Below are 16,319 nucleotides of genomic sequence, written 5' to 3'. Positions count from 1 at the left end.
GGAGTTAACCTCACCCGCGGCTGATGGAGCGCAGCCATCTCCCGGCTGCAGCGAGGGGGTCGTGCTGGCTCCTGGATACTTCACAAGTAGGCTTTTTTAGGAGGGAAAAGAGAAATAGCTTCCAACTGAAACTGCCATAAGATTTTAATTAAGACAAATATTGATGTCCAGGTTGGAATTTACGGATAACTTATTTTAAACAAAGTTCCTAATAAACTGAAGCTATGAGGCAAGACTATAAGCGAGGCTGTGAAAGAAGAGCTTTTAGCTGGGAGCAAAATTGATGCTGAAGCCATAGAAGCCTTCATGGGGGTGGGGAGGAATAGTGAGATGATCAGTCACTCTTTAAATTTGGCTGTCACAGATGAGTAAATACTTCATATCAGAGAAATATTAAAGCAGGGAGCTGGTTTGGCTCAGGCTGAAAGATATCTTTCATTCGGTGTGATTTGCTTTTGCTCGTTAATTAGTTTTTTAGTACTCTTAATTTTGATTGTCCTTTTACTTCAGGTTCTACCCTAAAATCTCCAGATGCTATTTGTAGAAAGAGGGGGGGAAAAAAACCCTCAAACCTGGACAGAAACATGCTGAGAAATATTTTTGCACTGTAACATGGCTTGTTTTTTCCTCCTGAAATGTGATGTGCTGCAAAGAGGTGCCCCAGCATGTTGCGTATTTTAATCTGGACTTGTCTGGACCAATTAAGCTGCCCTTAGAGGGGCTGCTGAGTTCCTTAGGGCAGTATTTTCAAACGCAAGTTCCTCTAATTAAACATCTGCATAAGAAGTCTGGCAAGCCTAAGTGCTGAGCACCTACAGCTTTTATTGCCTCTAATGAATGTCTTTGCTGTAAACACCTAGCTTTCCTGAAAAACAGGCTTGGCTTTATCCGGGTGCATGCAGATAGAAATCAGAAGTGGAAAACGGTGCTTCGTGGCAGGCATTTAGAACAGAGCTTCAGGGGAAAAAAACCTCTGCTAACTCTGGGGATCACCCTGCTGAAGGCTGAGCCATGATCTAGTACAGATCAAGCAGGAGTCAGCTGTCTGTGGATGTCCTGCTCCATGATTCCCAGCACTCAGGATTAAAAGAAAGGAGTTTTGGCAGCTTGCCACAGCAGGGAGCATGCAGCTGGCCACCGACAGAAGCTAGCAAGGCTCCTGGGAAAACGTGCAGATTTTTGGGATGATTTGAATATCATTCCAACCCAAAAATACAGCAGATAGATTCTGACACATCATTAGACACGGGTTTTTATCCACTAGGTGAAAGAAATTGGAGTCAGCATCAGAGAGTACAAAGAGTGCTGGTAACGATCCTGTTGTAAGCAGAGAGTTCTGCTTTCAGATGAATTCATAGAAGTCACTAAAATAACCACTGGGTCTGGTGAGGAGCTGCTGATTAAAATGGGGTTGTTTAGTCTGGAGAAGAGGAGGCTGAGGGGAGACCTCATTGCTCTCTACAACTCCCTGAGACTGGAGCTAAGATGGGAATTTGGTTTCTTCTGCCTAGTGTGGAATCATAAAATCAAAGAAGTGTCAGGGCTGAAGGGACCCCAGGTATCATCTAGCTCCACCCCACCTGCCATGGGCAGGGACACCTCACACTAGATCAGGCTACTCAGAGCCACATCCAGCCTGGCCTTAAAGACCTCCAGGGATGAGGCTTCCACTACTTCCCTGGGCAACCTGTGTCAGTGTCTCAGCACCCTCATGGTGAAGAACTTCCTAAAACACAATCTAAATCTACCCACTTCTAGTTTTTTTCCAGTCCCCACAGTCCTATCACTCCCTGACAGCCTAAAATGTCACTCCCCAGCTTACTTGTAATGCTCTTCAGATGCTGGAATGGCACAGTAAGGTCTCCCTGGAGCCTTCTCTTCTCTAGACTGAACAGTCCCAACTCTCTCTGTCTCCATAGCAGAGCAGCTCCAGCCCTCTGCTCATCCTCATGGCCCTTCTCTGGACACCTTCCAGCACATCCATATGTCTCTTGCAATAGGGGCTCCAGAATTGGATGCAGTACTCCATGTGGGGTCTCGCCAGAGTGGAGTAGAAGGGGGCAATCAGGTGATAGAAAGAAATGGCCTGAAATTGTGCCAGGGAGATTTTAGGTTAGAGATTAGGAAAAAATTCTTTACTGAAAGAGTTTTCAGACCAATGTCCATGGAGATGGTGGAGTCACCATCCATGGAGGTGTTCAGAAAACAAGTAGACTTCAGCCATGGTTTAGTGAGCATGGTTGTGTTAGGTCAATGACTGAACTTGATAATGCCCAACCTATATCATTCTTAGGCTGGTAAGGGTTGGAGGGCATGTCATACAAGGAGCAGCCATGGGGAGGCTAAGGGGAGATCTTAGTGCTCTCTACAACTACCTGGAAGGAGGTTTTAGTGAGGTTGGTGTTGATCCCTTCTCCCAAGTAGCAAGCCATAGGATGAGAAGAAATGAGTTTAAGTTGTGCCAGGGGAGTTTTAGATTGGACATTAGGAAAAATTTACTGAGGAAGAGCTGAGGTGTTGGAACAGACAGTCCAGGGAGGTGGTGGAGTCGCCACCCCTGGAGGTGTTCAAGAAGCTGTAGATGTGGTGCTTCAGGATATGGTTAAGTGGTCGTGGCAGTTTGGGTTACAGATGGACTTGACGATCTTAAAGGTGGTTTCTATGACTCAAAGTCTGAGATGCTACAGGCAAGTGGGGTGCCTTGGTTCAGTGCTCAGGATGGTGGACAACTGTGGCTCAGGCACTGTGTCTCTCCTTATCAAGGAGGAAAGACTTCTGGCCACTCATCCCACAGAAATTACTATTGCCACCAAACTGAGACTGATTGTGAGCAAGGACCGGCTTTGTAACTTGTTGCCATTGATTGAGCAGCAAACAGAGAAATGTTTGTGTTCCAAGCACAGAAATAAAAGCTAGAGACATCCCAATGGCATCAGGGAACAGGAGAAATAACTTCTGCAGAGTCTATATGATATTGGGTGGGCTGCTGCTCTCCTGCTCCCTTCAGCTCTGGAGAACCTGGAGAGGGGTATGTGCCTGCTCCTGGCATGGTCCCATTTCCAACTGATGGTGTCTGGAAGGAAAATGCCATTGTTTTAATCTCATGATGGTGAAATGGCACACAGAGAAAAACAAGCTTGTCATGAAAGATGGTTTTATGTTGCATTCAGCTGCTGAATCATCTCCCCCCTCCCTGGTGCCCCCAGTGAGAGGGGGTATCCAAACACATCCACTGCACAGATGTCCTAGGAGCCTCTGTTTGTACAAGCATTTGGCTTTTCTGAGACATTGTTAGAATGGGAAACATTGTTGGAATAAATGCTTGAGAATAAGAGCATGAGGGCAGTACTCACTTTCTCTCCAAGGGAGAGCTGCCTCTAATAGAAGGTCCAGACAAGTAAAACCCTGTAGCTCTGCTAATGTGAGAACTCAAAGAGGATATCTTTGGGAAAAGCAAATCCTTCCTTCAGACATCCATAATTTGGGTCTGACATTAATGTGAGGAAGGACTATTACTGTTGCAGTAGAAAGAGCTCCTGTGCTGTGGCAATGGTCCTTCATGTGCCAGGCTGGATAGATGGGTACAGTCTAATGCTGTGAGATTTAACAAGGCTAAGTGCTTTGGCCACAAAATCACCATGCAGTACTAGAAGCTGGAGACAAAGTGGCTGGAGAGTGGAGAGGCAAAAAAAGACCTGGGGGTACTGGTTGACAGCTGAACATGAGCCAGCAGTGTGCCCAGGTGGACAGGAGGACCAATGGCATCCTAGCCTGTATCAGGAATGGTGTGGCCAGCAGGACAAGGGAAGTCATTCTGCCTCTGTACTAGTATGGGTGAGGCCACACCTTGAGTACTGTGCCCAGTTCTGGGCTCCTCAGTATAAGAAAGATGTTGAGATGCTGAAACATGTCCAGAGAAGGGCACCAAGGCTGATGAGGGGCCTGGAGCACAGCCCTGTGAGGAGAGGCTGAGGGAGCTGGGGGTGTGCAGCCTGCAGAAGAGGAGGCTCAGGACAGACTTTATTGCTGCCTACAACTACCTGAAAGGAGGTTGCAGCCAGGTGGGTTTGGACTCTTCCCCCAGGCAATCAGTGACATAACAAGAGGACACAGTCTCAGACTGTGCCAGGGCAGGTTCAAGCTCTCTTTTGGACCTGCTCCATCAGGTCCCATTCACTGCTTTCATTTGGCTTCTGCACAATGGAGCTACAGCCCTATCTTGCCTCTCAGGACAGCAGTTTACACTGTGGCTCTAGCTGGGTTCTGATGGAGAGGCAACCTCGATTCTGTGTGAGCACTGCTCAGCAGTAGCCAAAATGCTGCTATGTTATCAACACCTTCTAGATATTCACAGAGTCACAGACCTTTAGAGGTTGGAAGGGACAGAGATCATCCAGTCCAACCTCCCTGCAAAGGCAGGATCCCTTAGGGTAGTCCACACAGGAATGCATCCAGGTGGGTTTGGAGTCTCCAGAGGAGACTCCACAACATCTCTGGGCAGCCTGCTCCAGGCCTCTGTCACCCTCACTGTAAAGGAGTTTATCCTCATGTTGAGGTGAAACCTTCCATGTTCCAGTTTGTAGTTGCTGTTCCTTGTCTTATTGCTGCTGACCACCAAAAATAGATTGGCCCCATCCACTTGACACCCACCCCTCAGATATTTGTACACATCTTGACTGCCCAGAAAGCAACAAAATCTTTGCTGGCTCTTGATGGCATCTTCAAACCTAGAGCTGAAGCTGATTTTGGGCAGGGTGTTGGAACTAGATGACCCTTGTAGTCCTTTCCAACCCTGACTGATTCTATGATTCTGTGATTTTAATGCAGGAGATTAGGCTTTTTAATGTGCTAGCATCAGACTTTAAATGATAGGGAAGAGGGAAGCATCTGTTTTATGACATCTTGTGTCTGGTGCTGATTATAGGTCTTTATAAAGTTGATACTTACACACTAGTTTGGAGAAGGGATAAGCTTGCTTTGCTTTGAGTTGCTGCTTGCATGGTGTCTCTTCCTCTTTGTTGTGACACAGAGTTTGCTTAAGAGGCTGGAAAATTATTCTTCCAAAGCAGTAATAGTGTGTGGTTGAAGGGAGCATCACTAAACAGTCCTGAGTATGCTTCTTAAAGCAACATCTCTTTCTAGAAAGCACTTAGGGTGTCACTTAGAGTTAGCAAAAAACCAACAACCCAGGGCACTGTGTCTTCTATTGAGTATGGTTTTATTAGGTGTAACTTCTACAGTGGTTAATCAGTAGAAATGACTGCCCAAGTTAAAGCATTTCTCTCCCCTCCTGAGAGTCAGCTGTTTGCAGATACTGTGTTTAGCAATATGCTGCCATGAGTGCCCAGTAAAAACCATGGATAATTTGGGCAGTTAATGAAGACATTTCTGATGTATGCTGATGCATCTTGCTGGTTTTACTTGCTGATACAAGCAAACTAATAATTAGTGATTTCAGCTAGAAATCCTGGATGTTTATTTTGGCTGTGCTGCCTGACCTGGCACAGCAGAATATATACTGAGGAGATTGGTAACTTACAGCTACATTACAGTATTCCTTCTCAGAGGATTTCTTGTCCACATAACTGTGTGTATGAATATGTCTGTGCTATAGTGGTCGTTCGAGCAGCAAGGAGTGGCATTACCATACATCTCCTCAGCACATGTCTTATCCTCAGGGCCTTGTTAGCAGCAAAATTTGCAGTGTAGGTGTGCAAGGATAAAAAATACAGCAGAGTACCCAAGGACACTATTTTCCTATATAACTGAGGTGAGTTAGGAACTCTTCCCTCCCACACTACTGAAATTTACCAGACTAGCTCAGACTGCTTGGAAGGAGCAATATATTATAATATATATATACACAATCTATGTACAAGTATTTGCAATTATATACCAATTAGAAATGATACAGAAATCCAAACTCCCTCCTGGACAAAGGAAACTGCCCAGAAGGGCTCAAAGCCAACCCTTCTTTCTCCCTCTCCCTTCCCAGCCAGGCAAACAAAACCAAAAGCCAGCAAAGCTTACTTGATATTTGTTAGTGGAGAGCAAAATTTACAAGCATATATATACACACAATCTATTTACAAGTGTTTGCAGTTCCATACAAATTAGAAATGATACAGAAATCCAAACTCCCTCCTGCACAATGGAAACTGCCCAGAAGGGCTCAAAGCCACCCCCCTCTTTCTTCCTCTCTATCTCCCTTCCCAGCCAGGCAAACAAAGCCTAAAGCCAGCAAAGCTTACGTGCTACTTGTTAGTGGAGAGAGATTAGAGCAGAGTTAAAAGGAAGTGAATAGATCCAGCAACACAGCCCCGGGTGAGAGTGATTGTTTACATTTTGGCTCTTTATCCCTCTCAGCAAACCAGTGAAGGATATGGACTTCATTGTTATTTTCTTTTCACAACCAATGATCTCATTTCTCTTACTAAAATACTCCAGTTAGCCTCAAACCAGCACAATAACCTGCACAGAAGTGACCTTCAGCATGTTTGAAGAAGTCTGAACTTCTTCCTGCTGCTTCCTGTTTGTCTTCCACCCCCGATCCGTTCCAGTTTCAGTATACCAATAATGAAATACTCTCTTTTGCAGACGAGAAGCCCAAAGCCGTGCCAGAGCCCGCAGCACGCGTTGGGTGACCAGACAGAACACCTCTCTGAAGCTTCTGCTGATTCCCTAGAGGCCATGTCCGAGGGCGATTCTCCAACGCCCTTCTCGAGGGGCAGCCGCACGCGCGCAAGTCTTCCCGTGGTGCGGTCGGCAAACCAGACGAAGGAGAGATCACTGGGTAAGACCTTGCGTTGCTCCTTCTCCCCTCCACTTGTGCATTCCAAAGAGTTCTTAAGTTGGATCATTGACTCATAGAAGCATTAAGGTCAGAAGAGACTTCTAAGATCATTGAGTCCAACCGTCAGTCCACCACCATCATGCCCACCAAACCGTGTTCTGAAGCACTGTGCCTTACATGGTTTTAGGTCATCTCCAGGGATAATGATTCCAGCACCTCCCTGGGCAGCCTGTTCCAATGCCTGACCACACTTGCAGTGAGGATGTTTTTTTCCTGGTGTCTATGATGGTTTGGGTGTTACCCTCCCTCCACACACTTCAGAAAATCACCCAGACTACACTCAGCCGATCTGGAAGTTTGAGAATGAAGCTTTATATTTACAGCTTAGCACAATATATACAGAAACATACAAGTTAAAAGGTAATACAGAAACACAGCAGCCCTCCCAGAAACCTGAGTCCCTAGGAGGGGCTCTCAACCACCCTTCCACCTCCTTCCCACCCCTCTGCCTTACCCCAGACTTTGCCTTACATTCAAGGTGAGTTTAGGGGGTCAGCCAGAGGGGTTAGGAGGCAGAAGGATTAGTCACACAGACAGTTAGAGAGAGAAGTTCATGCAGCCCCTGAACCCAAGAGCAACTCTGTTATCTATGTTTGTGTTCTTGTTCTTGTACATCTCAGCAGGCCTATGAGTGAAGTAGACATCACCATTGTTTCCTTTTCACAGCCTGTAATCTAATTCTTCTCACCAAAATATCCCAGCTAGGCTCAAACTAGCACAATATCTGACCTAAACCTCCCCTGATGCAACTAGAAGCTGTTTGCTCTTGTTTTATCACTTGTTACCCAGGGGAAGAGACCAACCCCCACCTCATTCCAGCCTCTTATCAGGGAGTTGTTGATAGCAAATAATTTGGAGTTCAAAAAGTGAAGAGTTTGGTAGCACGTTATTTTTAGGGTCAAGTTGTTCCATGGACATGAGCTCAGTGTGAGGTACTGAGTAACTTAGGGGAATGGAGGAATTATTGTCATAAGGTCTGAAAGTGTCCTGGGAACACGATAGGTGAGGAGAAAGATGCAGACTCTGGGACCAAAGGTTAAAACCCAGTACTGCAGATACGTTTTGCCATGCCTGTGCTCTGTGTGGCAGGGAGCTTGCTGCACCTTCATTTTCAGACAGGAGAGACAGGCTTTTTTGCTGATCATCTCTTCATCAGCTTTATCAGCTTTGCCCAGCTTAGTTGCATGAAACCTAGAGATATTCTTGCCTGGCAGAGCCAGCTCTTAGAGAAGAGGTTTGGTATTTGTGTGGCATTAGCTTTCCAGGCAGAGGATTTGAACGGATGTCTGATGGAGATGCCCTTTGCTTCGGGGTAGTGCTCTGCCCTCTGCACGAAGATATGCCAGGGCAGGTGGACAGCTCTGCTGCTCTCATTCTTCCCATGTCTCAGGGTTGAATTAAGCCCAGCTGTGAACCAGAGCTCCTTTCCTGATGGTGGGGTTTGTGTTGGAGGCTGTGCTCAGCTGACGGATGGTGTTGGTGCAGGTTTTTGTGCAGCAGGACAGCAGAGGGCAGTTGCCCTGCTGCGGGAAGGCAGGTGATGTGCATGGGCACTGCTGGGGAAGGCAGGCTTTTGCTCAAAGGTAATAAACTGAACTGCTGCTTTCCTGTAGACTCATCTCCCAAAATCCTGAGTGACGTAAAGCAAGGGATGGGCTGCAAGTCAGACCACACTTGTAAGCTCAGCACAGTGGTTTCTTTGTTCTCAGAAATCTCGGTGTCTGTCAAGAGGTTTACGATACCGAAGAACCACAATGAGTGAGATGAAAACTCGGCTGAAAGGGGTCACTGCCACCCTCAGAGCTGGCAAGTGGGGCAGAGAGTGGGGACAAGGGACTGATCCCTGCTTGCATTAGCTCCTGGAGCAACACTGCTGATCTTCAGGATGTCAGGCTCTTCAGGGTGAAATTTTGAAGACTCCTGTGATGGTTTGGGAGTTACCTGCACCCACACACACAGTGAATTCACTCAGACTAGACTCAGCCAGCTGGAAGTTAAGGGACCCTGGCTTATCTCAGCATGAACAGGCTGAATGCAGGGAGAAACACCAGGTGGGGGGGCGGGGAGGAAATAGAGAGAAGCAATGTGATATGAAACATTTCAGTTGAGAGTTTCTAGATTTGAAACTGGAGTCATATGATCATCCTCTTCTCTTCTGCCTCACAGGAAGGGAAGGGTCACAGCTGTGTGTGTGGCTGAAGGGATCATCACACTAGCCAAATAGGAGGTAATAAATTGTCAGCACTCCACAGGCTGTCATCTTCAGGTTGTTCCAGGAACTATTCATAGCATTTCCTGTGTGATCTGGTATAGGTGATCCTGCTGGGGCAGGGGCAGGGGTTGGATTGGATGATCTTTCAAGGTCCTTTCCAACCCCTAACATTCTGTGATGCCATGAAATAATTTGCTTTAACAGGGCAGTCTAAAAATGATCCTGAAATAGTTCCATTTTAGCTGAGCTTTTCCAGTGTATTTCTCTTCCAATAATGCCTTTTCTGTCTTTTCTGCCAGTGTGTTCTAACAGCACCATGAGCAATGGTTGGCAGCTTTACTTTTGAGCCTCTTTGTGGCCCTGTTAAGGTTGGGTTTGCTTCCAGCAGTGCAATGGAAGTGTTTGGGTTTTTTTAACCAAAACCAACCAACCAAATGAAAAAAACAAACAGGAAACTGCTGAGGACTTCATGAAAATATTTCTCTTCTTAGGAAATAAGTAAAACTGGCTGCTCATGGCTTGGACAAGCACAGCTCTGCTGGATAAAGCACTGCTGGACAAAAGGGCCCAAAGGGTGGCGGTCAATGGAGTTAAATCCAACTGGCAGCCAGTCACAAGTGGTGTCCCCCAGGGCTCAGTGTTGGGACCATTGCTGTTTAACATCTTCATTGATGACCTTGATGAAGATGTAGAGTGTGTCAGCAGTAAGTTTGCACATGACACCAAGTTGGGTGGCAGCGTTGACCTGCAGGAAGGTAGGGTGGCTCTGCAGAGGGACTTGGATAGGGCCAGTGTCAATGGCATGGGCTTCAGTGAGGCCAGGTCCTGCACTTGGGCCACAACAACCCCAAACAATGCTACAGGCTTGGGGCAGTGTGGCTGGCAACCGTCTGGCAGAAAAGGAGCTGGGGGTGCTTGATGTGATGGGTGGCAGCCCCCTGAGAGCAGGGCATGATCACAACCTCCAGCTGCAGAAACAGCTCCCGCAGAATCAGGCTGTGTGCATCCAGGGCTTGATGCTGGGTTGAGGAAGAGTGTAGTACAAGGAGGGATTTCCATATCTTCACAAGGATTTGGGTTTGAGAAGTCACTGAGGAGGATGAAACTTTATGGCGCGAGGGTTGCAGGCACCTTCTGGTCTCTCTTCCAGGACTCCTGGCAGCTCCAGTCCAGATGGATAAGGAATAGAGGATGACTGGGCTTCTTGTTGGTAAACCTCTGCCTAAAATTAAGTAGCATGGAAAGGCCTCTGCAGAAATACCTGCCAAAATTTGCATTTTATTTGCCTTTGGAGGATTACTTACAGAAGTAAATTACACAGGCCCTTAAGGATTGGCATGTGGAGAGCCTTAAGCAACCATGCAGCATTCCAAATATTATTTGTTAGCTCCCTAACCTGCAGTTGTTATCAGGCCCTGATTTTAGTATCTGACTAATTAGTTTGCTGCCACCCTCTATGGAAATGCTCTTGCTGATTTTGATAGCATTTCTTGCAGGTGCTTCTCAAAGGCTGCTAAAAGACAGTGTTGTAATTGCAGTGGGACAGTGACATGGTGGCTATCACCCAGCAGCAGAAATAACTCTCTCTACATGTGTATGCAGTGTGCTGTAAGGCTCACACAGAGAAATAGCAATGCTAAAGGTAGAGTTATGTTGTTATATTGCTGGTAATTAATTGTTGTTTACCATTTATGAGCTAGAAATTAGAATAGGCATGTTAAAGCAGGCAGGAGATGTGTGAATGGCTGCAGACTTTACAAGAGCAGCCTGTGATTTGTTAGCCTTGCTACTGCCCTCCCTGATTCCTTAGGGCATGATTCAAGCCTAATGAAGTCAGCAGGATCTTCAGTTTAATTCATGGGAGAGAAACTCCCTGGGAACTGCGTTTCAACTTAAGACTGAGTATAGCTTTAATGTATTCAGTCAGCTTAAAGAAATTTTCCCTATCTTGTCTTCTTACAGTGTATGCAAAGCAGCCAACATGCAAAAAGGTCATGTAAATATTTGCTGTCATGGTCAGATGCATTAACATGGGTTGGCAGGTCTGTAGGAAAAACATCCTGCAACAACTACCTCCAGTTATTGAGCTGGAAGACAGAGCCTAGGAAATTAAACTGTTCTAGAGTAACAGCAGTTTTCCTGTCTGGCTTTTCTAGACTTTTCTCTCCTAACACATCTCTTCCAATTATAGTTTTAGGACTTGGGAATTTAAAAACAAACCAGAACAACCCAACACATCTTTTACCTGAAATATTTTGCTTCAGAAGAGTAAAAAAAGGTAAAGCATCCTATTGGCGTACCCTAGTCCTGAGATACTTTTCATTTATTGTCCCTACATGATTTGTGAAAGATAGATTCATGGAAGAGGGAAATGGGAGCTTGCCCAGCTAGCACCTGTCTGCTCAGTTACTGTTTGCTTAATAGATTCTTCCTCCAAAAATCATAGAAAGATGGGATAGTTTTGGTTAGAAAATACCTTTGAGCTCATCCAGGCCAGCCATTCTCTAACTCTGCCAAGGCTTGGTGCTAAACCATGTCCCTCAACACCACATCTCTGCCTCTTTCAAACACCTCCATGGCTGGGGATTCAACCACCTCCGTGGGCAGCCTGTTCCAGTGGTTGAAAACCCTTTTAAGGAAGAAGTTTCTTCTAATCTTCAAACTAAACCTCCTCTGGTACAACTTGAACCATTTCCTCCCATCCTATCACTTGTTACCAGAGAGAAAAGATCAACCTTCTCCTTCCTGCAAGCTCCTTTCAGAGAATTATAGAGAGCCAAAAGGTCTTCTCTCAGCTTCCTTTTCTCCAGACTAAACAACCCCAGTTCCTTCATCCACTCCTTAGGAGAAGGTCCTGTGGGTGCTTGAGAAAAACACACTTCCAAGAAGCAAGATCTTATTTAGTACAAGCTGTCTCAACAGAAGCACATTCTGTCTGCCAGTAAAAAGCTGATAAGAGAAGTATTGTAGCTGCTGGGTCACACTGGAGCTGAATCTGTCTCCATTGCAACAGGCTGTATCAGCATGGGTCCAGTGGGTTCATCTCAGGGATGCTGGTGGGGATGTGCCATTTGATAGATAAAACCATTAGTGCTGCAGGTCTGTACCTGTCACTGCTAAAACCTTTCAAATGGAATCTCTACTGTTTGTTTGCTCTGCAGTAATGCTAAAGGGCCTTGGCTGAAAATGAGACCTCCTTGTATTGGGCAATATATATAGCGAGGAAATACTCCTATTGCAGGACCTTGCAACATGGATATGACCAGAATGAAAGTAGTGAAGGTAATTAGGATCCAACCTGATAAACTGGATTAAGCTACGTCAAGGTGGCAGAAGCTTTCCTCTTTACTCCAAGTCATGTCCAGGCAGAAGGTGCAGTGTCTTCCTCCAGCTCTACTGCCTTTTCTTAATCTGATTTAGCAGCAGCAATTTGGGCTTTCAGCATTTGCTGTCTGCTGGAAAAGGAATTTGGCAACAGGAGTAGCTTGCACTGCTCAAACTACCCTTCAGAGGAAAGGCAGGAGACCAGATGGAGTTATCCCATGGGTAATAGCTGGCACAGGAGCTATCACTTGGACAATTGGACCTAATTTCCACCTTAAGCAAAAAATCTAAGTCTACCTCTAAGCCAGTAAGTCACACACCAGAGTGTGCAAAGCAAAAGATGAATCGCAATTTGTTGTAGTAAAGGACGGGCAAGGTCAGAGGAGCACAGTACAAGAGGAGGCTCCCAGGTGACCTTCTTGTGGCCTTCCAGTATCTGAAGGGGGCGACAAAAGGCTGGGGAGGGACTTTTGAGGCTGTCAGGGAGTGACAGGACTGGGGGGAATGGAGCAAAGCTGGAGATGGGAAGATTCAAACTGGATGTGAGGAGGAAATTGTTCAGCATGAGAGTGGTGAGAGGCTGGAATGGGTTACCAAGGGAGGTGGTTGAGGCCCCATGCCTGGAGGTGTTTAAGGCCAGGCTGGCTGAGGCTGTGTGCAGCCTGATGTAGGGTAGGGTGTCCCTGGGCATGGCAGGGGGGTTGGAACTAGATGATCCTTGTGCTCCCTTCCAACCCTGACTGATTCTATGATTCTGTGACATCCCCAACTAGATGAGGTTGCTCAGAGCTCCATCTGGCCTGACCTTAAATGTGTCCAGGGATGGGGCCTCCACCACCTCCCTGGGCAACCTGTTCCAGTATTGCACCATCCTCACAGTCAAGAACTTCTTTCTAACATCCAATCTAAATCTCTCTTTCTCTGGTTTAAAACCACTGCTCCTTGTCCTAGTGCTTCCTTTGCTAGCTTGTTTATTTTTCCATTACTTACCCTTTGATGTTATTCTTCACTCAACAATGTTGGTGCAATCCTAAGCACAACTCCAGGCTGGGTGCCAAATGGCTGGAGAGCAGCCCTGAGGAAAAGGACCTGGGGGTCTGGGTTGATGAAAAGCTCAACATGAGCCAGCAGTGTGCATGTGCAGCCCAGACAGCAGCTGTGTGCTGGGCTGCAGCAAGAGCAGTGTGGGCAGCAGGGCAAGGGAGGGGATTCTGCCCTTTTACTCTCCTCGGACCCTACCTGGAGTCCTGTGTGCAGTTCTGGAGCCCCCAACACAAGAAGGACATGGAAGTGTTGGAGCCAGTCCAGAGGAGACCATGAAGATGCTCAGAGTGCTGCAGCAGCTCTGCTATGAGGACAGGCTATGAGAGTTGGGGCTCTGCAGCCTGGAGAAGAGAAAGCTCCGAGGAGGCCTTGGAGTGGCCTTCCAGTATCTGAAGGGGGCTACAGGAGGGCTGGGGAGGGACTACTGACAAGGTCTTGTAATGACAGGATGAGGAGTAATGGGTTTAAGCTGGCACAAGGGAGGTTTAAAGTGGATGTTAGGAAGAAGTTCTTTAGAGTGAGGGTGGTGAGACACTGGCACAGGTTGCCCAGGGAGGTTGTGGCTGCTCCCTCCCTGGAGGTGTTCAAGGCCAGGCTGGATGAGGCCTTGAGCGACCTGTTCTAGTGGGAGGTGTCCTTGCCTATGGTGTGGGGTTGGAACTGGATGAGCTTTGAGGTCCCTTCCAAGCCAAACTATTCTATGATTCTATTCCCCCCCTGCTTTAGTTGTACCTAGCTTTCCACTTCTGATTCAGAAAAAGTCCAGAGCTACCAATTGGTCCAGGTTTGGTACTCCAACCAACTTCCAAACTACAGAGACACAGAATCTTGCAGGATAGCTGGGTCAGAAGCGAGTGGCAGCACCTTGCTCACGCCTGTGATTTCTGGTTCTGTGGGAAGGTTCCAATGCTCCAGCACCCAAGCATCTGTCAGCAAAAGAAAGAGTCAGCATCAGTTCCTGCTCCTCTCGAGGCAGGAGCCCATGGATTTAGATGGTGCTGCCAAATGGCAGCAAGATTTTTCAGTGCAGGCATTGGCAATCGATCTTGCCCACCCAGAGAGTGCCCAGTAGCTTCCCCAGGCAGAAACTCATCTGCTCCAATTTGAGCTTTGGTGGTATTTTCTTTCCTTACACTGAGGAGCTATTTATGCCTCCGTTGTCTTCATGGTGAAGGTGCTGAGAGGATTCTATGAGGAACTGTGTTTTTCCATTTAAAATTCATTGTGTGAGAGAATGGAGTGGTATTTGTAAAGGTCACAGAGGATGACTCCATCGTGTTTGTTAACTTTGCTCTTATCTGGTACTTTGCTTTTTATTTGCTGTTGTGTGCTTTGTGTTTTTTATCTCTTAAAACAACCAGTTTGTAAGGATAATTACTGCTCTGTAAGTAAAAGCAATTTGTGGTTAAATCTCTTCTGAGCATCTGAGCTGCCCAGCGCTGAGATCATTGCTCACAATGCAGCCCTGATAACATGATCCTTCGTCAGGTTTAGGTCAGCACAGGGTATTAGCTGGAGGTGCTGAGAGATGTCAGCTGAGTGGTGTCATGCTGCCTACATTATGCTAGCTTTTGCCACAGGGAGTAAACCTTTACCAGCTATAACTAAGGAGTTATGCAGCTCCTCCTCTAAAGCCAGCCTAGACACCGTGAGTTCAGCCATGCTTCACCCTTGCCCCGTGTGGGCATGTCCTGAGCTGCCAAGTGAGGTGTGCAGCCCAGCAGCAGCACCAGAGCCAAGCACTTCACCATGCATCTGGTGTGTCTGTGTGAGCTGCAGCCACAGCATGGGCGATGTTAAGGCTCTGCTGGCTGGACTAAGTGCAGAATGGCTGCTGCTGCCACCCTCTAAACCAGATGGCCAGCAGGTCAAGGGAGGTTCTCCTCTTCCTCTGCTCTGCCCTAGCGAGGCCACATCTGGGATATTGTGTACAATTCTGGGCTCTCCAGGTCAAGAAGAAAAGGAAACTACTGGACAGAATCCAACAGAAGGCCACAAAGATGATGAGGGGACGGGAGCATCTCACCTACAAGGAAGGCTGAGCAACCTGTCCAGTCTTAAGAACCTTCTCAATGCTGATCAATATGTAAAGGTCAAGAGGGTGAGAGGCTGTTCACTTCCAGTGGTTCCCAGTGATAGAACAAGGGGCAGCAGGCACAAACTGGAACAGACAGAAGAGTTCACTTAAAATTAAGGAGAAGCTTCTTTACTTGGAGGGTGCCAGAATCCTCAGCCTGGCTGCTCATAGAGGTTGTGGAGTCTCCTCTGGAGTTTCTGTAAACCCACCTGGACACATCACTGTGCTCTAGGTGAACCTGCTCTAACAAGGGGGTTGGTGGGTTCATCTTGCACAGGAGACGCTGCCTGCATAAGCGAAGGTAACAGCACATCTTCCACTGCACGGCGATGCATTTCGTGCAGGCACTCCCGGAGAAGTGATGAAACAGTTTGCAAGTCCTTCTGAAACTGACCCTTGTTTAAAGAGGGAGCAGAAGGTCTTTGGGTTTTGAAAGAGCTCTGTGTGCAGGCAGGGAATGGCTGATCATGTGGTGTGTCCTCATGATCATCATCTGGGGTTTATGCCTGTAAACCTTTCTTTGAACGTGTCCTTTCACCCCTGGGGTGTTTAATTTCCCCTACTATAAAACATACCTCTCCGTTGACAGGGATGTTGTGAAGCAATTTGTAAAGAGGTTTAAGTATCTGCCCTTAATGGCATGGCCTGTCAGGAAGCTGTGAAAGGGAAAAGGACCTCTGGGTCCTAGTGGGTGGGAGTTGACCGTGAGTCGACAAGGTGCTCTGGTGGCCAAGAAGGCCAATGCCATTCTGAGGTGTATTAGAAGAGGGTGGTTAGTAGGTTGAGAGAGGTTCTCCTCCTACTCTACT

At 47.0% G+C, this 16,319-nt stretch overlaps 1 protein-coding gene across 16 annotated transcripts in view; it reads left to right on the top strand.

Moving 5' to 3' along the window:
* Window positions 1-16,319, top strand: part of KIAA1217 (KIAA1217 ortholog) — a 501,320-nt gene that overhangs the window by 369,297 nt on the left and 115,704 nt on the right. For all 16 annotated transcript variants that reach the window (XM_064162493.1, XM_064162489.1, XM_064162494.1 and 13 more), the window contains one exon: window positions 6,598-6,793. In XM_064162493.1, coding sequence (XP_064018563.1) covers window positions 6,598-6,793 — 196 coding nt within the window. The remainder of the gene's footprint in view (window positions 1-6,597; window positions 6,794-16,319) is intronic.

This window comes from Pogoniulus pusillus, chromosome 23 (assembly GCF_015220805.1).
Source record: "Pogoniulus pusillus isolate bPogPus1 chromosome 23, bPogPus1.pri, whole genome shotgun sequence".
Taxonomy (NCBI): Eukaryota; Metazoa; Chordata; class Aves; order Piciformes; family Lybiidae; genus Pogoniulus; species Pogoniulus pusillus.
The sequence above is the reverse complement of the archived record's forward strand: the minus strand, read 5'-3'. Positions and strand labels throughout refer to the sequence as shown.